This window comes from Chelonoidis abingdonii, chromosome 26, assembly GCF_003597395.2.
Source record: "Chelonoidis abingdonii isolate Lonesome George chromosome 26, CheloAbing_2.0, whole genome shotgun sequence".
Taxonomy (NCBI): domain Eukaryota; kingdom Metazoa; phylum Chordata; order Testudines; family Testudinidae; genus Chelonoidis; species Chelonoidis abingdonii.
The window spans coordinates 3123033-3131785 of NC_133794.1; the positions used below are offsets into that span (position 1 = coordinate 3123033).

At 58.4% G+C, this 8753-nt stretch overlaps 2 protein-coding genes across 4 annotated transcripts in view; one reads left to right on the forward strand and one right to left on the reverse strand.

Annotated features, from left to right (window-relative positions):
• Positions 1-2054: 2054 nt before the first annotated feature.
• TMEM205 (transmembrane protein 205) lies at positions 2055-8108 on the reverse strand. Of its 3 annotated transcripts, none has more exons than XM_032790323.2 (4): positions 8044-8108; positions 6789-6907; positions 6138-6301; positions 2055-3693 (listed from the first exon to the last, which is right to left on the reverse strand). In XM_032790323.2, the coding sequence occupies exons 2-4, from the start codon at positions 6886-6888 to the stop codon at positions 3391-3393; spliced, it is 567 nt and encodes a 188-aa protein (XP_032646214.1). In that variant the 5' UTR covers positions 6889-6907; positions 8044-8108; the 3' UTR covers positions 2055-3390. The 3 variants fall into 3 exon arrangements, with proteins under 3 accessions (XP_032646214.1, XP_032646205.1, XP_032646196.1); XM_032790314.2 differs by lacking the exon at positions 8044-8108 and adding an exon at positions 7381-7694; XM_032790305.2 differs by lacking the exon at positions 8044-8108 and adding an exon at positions 7372-7692.
• Positions 8109-8204: 96 nt separating this feature from the next.
• Positions 8205-8753, forward strand: part of CCDC159 (coiled-coil domain containing 159) — a 10881-nt gene continuing 10332 nt past the window's right edge. Inside the window, exon 1 of the mRNA XM_075061176.1 lies at positions 8205-8395. Within this exon, the coding sequence (XP_074917277.1) occupies positions 8360-8395 (36 nt within the window). The 5' untranslated portion in view covers positions 8205-8359. The remainder of the gene's footprint in view (positions 8396-8753) is intronic.

An 8753-nucleotide genomic window follows, 5' to 3' on the forward strand; every position in this document is an offset into this window, starting at 1 on the left:
GTGACCCCTCCCCACAGCACAACCCCCTTTGTACCAGCTGTGGATCGGGCCCCTGCTTTCCGAGCATGCAGCCCCTCCACTGAGGCTGCCAGGGCTGCTTATGGCATGTTCAACCTCTGCAGTGTCTCTTCTCTGGCGCGAGCAGCCAGCCTGCCGGCAGCTCTGCCAGGGAGGATGAGGGATTGCTAAGCCGTCTCTCCGTGCCAGCCCTGCAGTGCAGCAGCTCCCACGCCCTGCCTGCCCGGGCACGGCTCTCCTCGTGCTGCCTGAATGCAGGGTGCTGGAGAACCCAAGGCTCTGGGCTGCCCATGGGCAGGGGCAGAATGAAAGGCCCATCCTCGGATCCAGGCCCCCAGTGGGTGGAAATGGGCATTGCTCCATTGGAGTGCAGGCAGCTATACCACTTGGCCTGACTGGGCGGAGAGTTGCCAGGTTTCGACTGGGTATTCGGACAAGGGGCCCTCCCCAGCCCGGTGAACCTGAGTGAGGGTGGGGGGAAGAGTCTCTCCCCCATTACCAGACCCACCGCTGTGTTTTTAAACAACAAAAGCGAAGAATTCAATCCCTCTGAGAAACACCTCCAAGAAAAATCCTTCCTCTGGGGAACACGGCCTCCCACCTTCAGCACCCGGCCATTCCTCACGGCTCTTTTCCAAGCATCCCTAGGAACCGTGGATTCATATTAAACACCAGCATTTATATTTTCAGGGCTGGGTGCTTCTTTGTAAATGACATGCCTGAGCTCAGCCAGAAACTAGGGTGGATCTTCCCCCTCACCCCTCCACCCTTAAACTTTTAAGCAGCGACCAACCCTCAATGATCACATATAAGGGCGGAAGGAACCGCTGAGCCGCGCCTGGCCTCTTGGATAACTGGATTCCTGATCGTCCCTTCCGGCCATAAAATCCGTCAGGCCTTCCTGGACAGACAAAACCCCAACGGTTTGGCGGCCATAAGCCATCCAATCGGAGCCGGTGCTCCAGGCTGCTGCAACCAAAGCCAGCCTCAGCGGCACCAGGGGGCGCTGCACCTTGAGGGGCAGGGGCAGGGCAGAACAAGGGGTAGGACCCTGCTACTAATCCAGCAATGTGGAATGCAGATGCCCCAGGCCGCCTTCACATGCCCAGTTCTTGAAGATTTCCAGCAGGCCGGGTAATGCTCAGACAACCCCGCGCCACCTCGTGGCCAAATGAGTACTGCCCTTGCCCTCAGCAAGTGCCAAGGCAGCCTGCAGGAGTGGCGGGGAATAGGAGACATTCTTCTCACCAGAATGTTTGCCCCACCAATTGGGCGGGATACACCAACCAAGGGGGTATCATTAAAGACCCCAGAATATTTAAATATGATGTCCCCCCCAAATCCCAGTTCAAGTTACACTTTACCCTCCTCGATCCCCACGCACCAAGGTTCGGTGGCATTGCTGTGTGCCGCCGTGGCACGCTGGCCCCCAGAGGCAGCTGTAGTTCAGGAAAGGCACATCATACAGCTTGCAAGGCTGCTCGCAGGAAGCCGAGAGGTCCAAAGAATTCCGGTTCAGGATCCACCGTCCAGGCCTGGGTTTTTATCATTTGTATTATGGCAATGCCTCAGCACTGCACTCTTGGCCCAGGGCACCCACTGTGCCAGGCGCTGCACATCCACCATGAAAAGAGACAGTTCCTTCCCCAGAGAACTAGTCATCTAAGTAGAACTGGCTGAGGTTTTTTGTTGATATCTCTCTCTGCCCCCCCACCCCCAGGACAAAAAATGGCTAGTTTTGTCAACACACAAATGAACGTTTCCAACAACATTTTGCAGGCGTTTTGCTGAAACCAACTCCAAAAACTGCCAGTGGTTTGGGGTAAAAAAAACCAAACAAACAAACCCAACATTTTAAAACAATTTGTTTTCCCATCAATGGAAAAAAATATATAGAAAAATCCAAAGAAACACAAATTCTTTCCCCCAGTCTAATTCCTCCCCCTCTTAAGAGGAAAAAGCCAAATTCCCAGAGCAGTGTTGGAAAACTTTTAGCCCAGGTCACAAAATAAAAATTGTGCTGCTATTTCTGCCAGTGAGTTTGTAAATACGTCCTTTATTAACGGAAAACTTTAGAACAGAAAAGCGGCTCAGAGAATATGATTCTTTATTTCTATTGCAATAGCATCTGGGAACCCCAGTCATAGCTTATTATCCTTCTGTGCATGGCGCTGTACAGGTGCAAAAGAGCGATTTATTTCCCCCCAAAGAACCCCACTGGAAGGCAACTTTCATTTGGAGTTTTTCCCCTCTGATTGGTACAAACTGAAATAAAAAGCAGGGCAAAGAGCCCACGGAACGTGCTTCTCAATCTCGGCCTGCCAAGGCTCAGGAAGGAAATGGAGCGCAGCGAGAACAGAAATAGACAAGAGGATGCCAGAGCGGAGCGCTCCGGAGAGCCAGCCTAAGCACTGCCAGGAAATCCCGCAGAGATTCTGATAAGGGGCAGTGTTGCCTAGTCGACTGTGACTCAGGAGACCTGGGTTCTATCCCCCGGCTCTGCCACTGCCAGTTGGGTGACCTTGGGCACGTCACATGCCCGCTCTGTGCCTCAGTTTCCCCTTCCATATTTTGCCTGTTTCAACTAAGCTGCTCTCTAGGTGCCATGCCATGGGGGTCCAACACAGCTGCTGCTGCTGCCGCCCTGGAGCTAATAACAATGAACTCTGAGGGAAATGGGTATCCGTCTCCCACGGTGCCCTCTGAAACAGCCCAGTGCGAAAGAGGCCTGGGGACCTCAGCACAGGGCAAATTTCAGTCCCCAGCCGGTTCACTGGCACATGTTAGCAGAAGCAGCTTTTTAGCTGACTCTGAGATTTTATTTTAATTTACAAAAAATAAAGAGATCTAGTTTATCCCCCCTGCTCTGGGGCACTAGACCCCACTCACCTCCCCCAGCTGGGAACAGAACCCAGGAGTCCTGGCTCCCAGCCCCCCCACTGCTCTAACCCACTAGACCCCACTCCCCTCCCAGAGCTGGGAATAGAACCCAGGAGTCCTGGCTCCAAGCCTCCCCACTGCTTTAACCCACTAGATCCCACTCCCCTCCCAGAAGCCCTGCTCCCTACCGTGCCCTCCTCCCCCACCCCCACCCGCTTTAGCCACTAGACCCCGCTCCCCTCCCAGAGCAGGGGAGAGAACCCAGGGAAAAGCACTGCTGAGTCACCAGGTCGGTTGCATCCCCCACCCTGCCCAACACATGAACTTCCAGCTGGTGCCAAACGTGGGATACAGGCTTAGAAAGCGACACCAATCAGACCCCAGTGGGGCATGGATTTCCAAGCCCCTCACTCAATCAAGTCCCACCTAGTGGGTGGCTCCCCGCCCCCGAGAACAATGCCACCGCCCCCTCCCCGCGGGCAGGGCCCCTGCCTACAGGCTGCTGAGGTGCAGCGCCATGCACAGCAGGCTGACTCCGTTGCAGGCGAGGCAGACGAGGTTGCAGAGGGATGACAGCCCATGGCGTTTGAAGAACCTCTGCCGTGCAGCCTGGTACTTGGGGTCCCTCTCCCGCAGCTGCTGGTACGTCTCGCGCCGGGCCGCCAGCCCCACCTCCCCACCCAGGCCATGCTCCCGCTCGATGGCCTGCAACTGGAACATGGCCGCCGTGGTGGCCGGGGACAAGCCCAGGGCATTAACGCTGGCCAGGAGGAGGCAGACAAAGTAGAGCAAGCCCTAGGGGAGGAAAGAGAGAGATGGTTGGGATGGTGGCATGGGACACTGGGCGTCAGGACACCTGTGTTCTGTCCCCAGCTCTGGGAGTCAAATGGGGTCTGGCAGACTGAACGGACAAAGCTGGAGGTAGAACCCAGCCATCCTGACACCCAGCCTCCACTGCTCTAACCACTAGACCACACTCCCCTCCCACAGCCAATGTTATCTAGCAGCTCTGTGTTCTTGGGGAACCAGGGTGCAGTACCCAGCCTGTCTGACTCATGAAAGACTCAACCCCCACCCCCAGCCTCTGCTTAAACCAAAACCCATCAGAAGAAAGACATACAAAGAGCATTGACAAGGCTGTGGGAGACACCCCTAAACCCCTCGGATAAGGGGGACAGGATTAAGGAAACTCCCCTGGCCTCATTTGCATCGAAGATGGGACAAGGAAGCACCTCCATGAGCACACAGAACGGAGAACAGAGATGCCGGGACAAGAATTGCAGGGAACTCTGGGACCAGAAAAGCAGGGACGCACTGCATCATGGGGGATCTCTGCTCCACACCTGCATACCCCCAGCTCAGCACTGATCAGCCCAATTCTAGTAATAAATCCTTTATTGGTATCCAAAATGGTGGAACTCCTTAATTGCATCGTGAGCTCCCTCCAAGGATCACCGCCCAAAGCCAGGAGTGAGCAGCTCCCATGTCTAGCCTGAACAAAGCAATGTTGCTATTCTCCCTTGTTCACACACAAACGAATCTAGTGTTCTCCCTTGACCCGTAGTTGTTTCACTACAAAAACCCCTCCCCATGCTCTGAATGCCTGGGTGTTCTGATGCCTGGATCCAAACTCTGCATCAATTCCACTGGGACTTCATCTCCTCCTGACCGATCACGCTGGGGGCTCTGCCTGTCTCCAGCACGCCGGGCCCTCAGGTACCACCTCGGTCCCCCGATCGATTCAAGCATCACAGAGTGGTGAGACCCCAACTCTGGGTATAACCTTCTGACGCTGACTTGTGCAATCAGTTATAGCAGGGGTGGCTCCGTCCTCTGAGCCTGCAGTGCCCTTGCTCCTCCCCCTCTCCCCCACAGCCTCTTGCACGCCAGGAAACAGCTGAGTGGGAGGTGTGGGGAGGGAGGGGGAGGCAGTGATCGGCAGAGCTGCCCGTGGGTGGGAGGCGCTGGGAGCCGGGGGCAGCGAGGGGAGAGCTGATGGGGGGCTGCTGATCTATCACTGTGGCTCTTTGGTAATTTACATCGGTAAATTCTGGCTCTGTCTCAGGCTCTGGTCGGCCACCCCGAATCATAGTTTTCTCAAGCTGATTTTTATAGTCAAGTGTAAGTTCGATTTAATATTATCACCGTTTTCTTTGCTTGGCTCCTGTCTGGCAATAAATAACTTTCATGATTAAGCTGGTTGCTTCTCTCCCTCTCTCCCCCCCGTGGGCGTTTCTTTGGTTTCCCCATTCGCTCTGCAGCAACGTTTCTCGTACCCAGGCTAAAAGGTCCCTGCAGCGCCCCAAAATCTGGTGGGGTTTCCTCATCCAGCGGGTTGCTACCAGAACAATTGTAACATGAAAGTGGGGATAGAGACGTGCTGAACCTGGGATGTACGAGGGTGGCAGATTGAAAGTGCTGCTCGACCCAGCCTGCTCAGGGTTACTCTGTTCTGGTGCGGTGCCCATGGCATAGGAGAGTGACAGCTTGGAGGTGCTGCTCCGCCCAGCCTGCTGAGGCCAGGGACCAGCTTGGGAGTGCTGATTAAGCCGGTCCGCTCAGACGGCTCTGTTCCCCCAGCCTGGGGGAACCAAGGTCCTGCAGGGTAGCTCCATTGGGAGGGGACTTGCAGCAGGGAGAAGCAGAGCTCCATGTGAGAACACAAGTGACACAAGCAGCACGTTGATAGAATTACAGAACCCTCCCACCCCAGAAGAGTGACCCTAATAAATGACCGTACCCCAAAGTAACGGGAACGCTGGTAACACCAGGAATAGAACCCAGGCGTCCTGGCACTAAGGCCCTGTTGCTCTAAGCACTAGACATCACTCCCCTCCCAGAGCCAGGAATAGAACCCAGGCATAGAACCCAGGCATCCTGACACCAAGCCCCACATTGCTGTAACCACTAGACCCCACTCCCCTCCAAAAGGGAGAGATGCAAAGAGTCCTGGCTCGGAATAGCCTCCCCAACCAACGCACTAGACCCCATTCCACTCCCCTCCCAGAGTCAGCAACAGAACCCAGGCCTCCTGACACCAAGCCCCCCACTGCTCTAACCACTAGACCCCACTCCCCTCCCAGAACCCAGGCGTCATGCACTTTAACCGCTCTCCCATTCCCAGCTAACCCTAGAAGTCACCGATGGCAGAGAGCTGACACGAAGGGGCGCGACCCACCAACCCGGGTGGGGGTCCGGCTCACGAGGGGCCTGGGCTGTGCCTGGCCCCTCGATGGTACCTGCAGGGTCTCCCCAGTGCTCAGCAGCTCTCGGGGGTGGTAGTAGGCGAAGATGGAGAGGTTGAGGAAGGCGCAGGCCACCAGGGTGTAGAAGTAGAAGGGGAAAAGCTTGCTCTGGACGAGGCCAAAGGTGTGTCGGCTCACGCTCCGGATCAGCACAAACCCTAAGCCAAGGAGAGAGGAGGAAATCAAGGCACGCAGAGAGCGTTAGAGCCACGGGGCTGGGAGCCAGGACACCTGGGTTCTACCCCAGCTCTGGGAGGGGAGTGGGGTCTAGTGGTTAGAGCCATGGGGCTGGAAGCCAGGACGCCTGGGTTCTACCCCGGCTCTGGGAGGGGAGTGAGGTCTAGTGGTTAGAGCCATGGGGCTGGAAGCCAGGACGCCTGGGTTCTATCCTGACCCTGGGAAGAGAGTGGGGTCTAGTGGTTAGAGCCATGGGGCTGGAAGCCAGGATGCCTGGGTTCTACCCCGGCTCTGGGAGGGGAGTGGGGTCTCGTGGTTAGAGCAGGGACCCAGGACTCCTGGTTCCAAGAAGGGAGTACGGTCTAATGGTTACGGTAGGGGAGGGGCTGCGTGTCAGACTCCTGGGTTCTATTCCTAGCTCTGAGAGCCAGACGGTCCCTTCCCCGAGACCCAGGCAGCATGTCCCACCTGAGATGAAGGTGACCCATATCTGCATCCCCCAGGCCAGAGACAGGATGAAGAGCTGAGCGACTTTAGCCAGGCTGCTGGGCTCCCCTTCCAGCGGCATCTCTGCTGCGTTTACAGACCTGGAGGCAGAGAGGTGGGGAGACCCCACAATGAGTTCTAGGGGGCAGGAACTCCTTGAACTTGAGACCATGCATAGGTGAGGTATCCTGGGCAGGCCCCGGGCCGAGATCAAGGCCCCTGGGGCTGATCCTGGCTGGCACAAAGTGGCCCTGATCTCAGACGCGGCATGGACACAGCAAGAGATGATCCCTCCCCTAAGAGCTCAGTCTAAATAGACCGATAATAAAACAATCCTGAGCTCTTCCCAGCCAGAGATCTCAAAGCACATCACGATTATCCCCATATCCCACATGGGGAAACCAAGGTACAGAGCAGGGAAGTTCCTCGCTCTGCCACTGGTCTGCTGGGAGAATGGAACCCAGTCCCGGGCACTAGCTGCTAGACCACACTCCCCTCCCAGCAAAGTCATCACACCCAATGTAAAGGTGGGGAAACTGAGGCACAGAGCAATTAAACGACTTACAAAACCGACCCGAGAGGGGGGCGAAGATGGCGGAGCAGCCGGGGGCTAGAACAGCAGGGAGTCTGGGCTCAGTCAGCGCTGGTACAGGAGAGCCCCGGGGCTGGCGAGTGGAGATAAGGGTGGGGAGGGGGGCGGGAATGGGCAGAAGCCTGGTGTAGGATCATGGCTCCCACAGCCAATGGCCAGATACAGAAACGCTGCCCCGCCCTGCCCCCTAGAATCGTCGGGGGGAGGAGGGGGGTGTAGCACGACACACAGATGTAGGGACACCCGTCGTGGGGGCCTCAGGACGCCTGGGTTCCCTTCCTGCCTCTGGGCTAAGGTCACTTGGCGAGCCAGCCACACAGCTGGGCAGGGAACCCAGGAGTCCTACCCCCCCCCTCAGGCCAGGGCTGGGAGCAGCGCCCGGGAGCGAGGGGTCGGGAACCGGGAGGTTCCCAGCCTTGCACACGATCGCCGGGGGCAAAGTCCCTGCCCAGCCTCGGGGCCCCACGAGAACCAACCGGGCAAGCCAGGGACCCACGCGAGCCTCCGCCACCCCGCGTGGCTGCTCCCCCGGCCCCACACGTGCCCGTGGCTCTTCCCTTTGCCCCACTCCCGCCTTCCCCGCCCCCCCGCACCCCGCCCCGTGCACAGGCCGGGCCCGAGGGGCGGGCGGGCTCCGATCCCTACCTGCCCCACCCGCCGGCTGCTCCGGCCCGGGCTCAGCTGTTCCGTCGCTCTGGTCACGCCCCCTGCCCTCAAGGCTCCACCCCCTTCCTGGCTCCTGCCCAATCAGCTCGCAAGGGGAGCTCCAGGCCAATAGGGACTGAGGGCGGGGTGAGGTCACGCAGGGGGTGGGGCTAGAAAGCCACGCCCCTTGGCCTTTGTGATTGTTTTTGTTACGTGGGGGTGTGGCGGCCTGGATGGGTCAAACCCCGCCCCTTGCCCCCCCCCGCGCTTTGGGGTCCACGTGGGCCCCTGGCAGCGGGGCAGAGACCCGGCAGCGATGGATGCGCTCAAGGGGCAGGTCCTGACCACCAAGGTACCAGGGCAGCTGGGCTGAGCCCCGACCCAGCTCGTCACCCCAGCCCAGGCGGGCAGCGCCGGCCCTCGCACAGACCCACCGGGCGACCCAGCCTGCCCAGTTCTGGGGGGAACAGGGATCGCTGCGCTGGAGCAGAGCAGGGGCCCATCGACCCTGGTATCCCGCCCCCCGGGGGAGCATCAACCCTGGTATCCCGCCCCCTGGGGACCCATCAACCCTGGCATCCCGCCTCCTGGGGGCCCATCGACCCTGGTATCCCGCCCCCTGGGGGCCCATCAACCCTGGTATCCCAGCCCCTGGGGGCCAATCAACCCTGGTATCCCGCCCCCTGGGGGCCCATCGACCCTGGTATCCC

What these genes read in the sequence shown, in the direction of transcription:
- TMEM205 (XM_032790323.2), bottom strand. Translation starts at nt 6,888, where the DNA reads ATGCCGCTGGAAGGGGAGCCCAGCAGCCTGGCTAAAGTCGCTCAGCTC. An exon ending in ATGGGTCACCTTCATCTCAG is followed by an intron (nt 6,302 to 6,788) that starts GTGGGACATGCT and finishes TCCTTGGCTTAG; the next exon opens with GGTTTGTGCTGATCCGGAGC. An exon ending in GCACTGGGGAGACCCTGCAG is followed by an intron (nt 3,694 to 6,137) that starts GTACCATCGAGG and finishes TTCCTCCCCTAG; the next exon opens with GGCTTGCTCTACTTTGTCTG.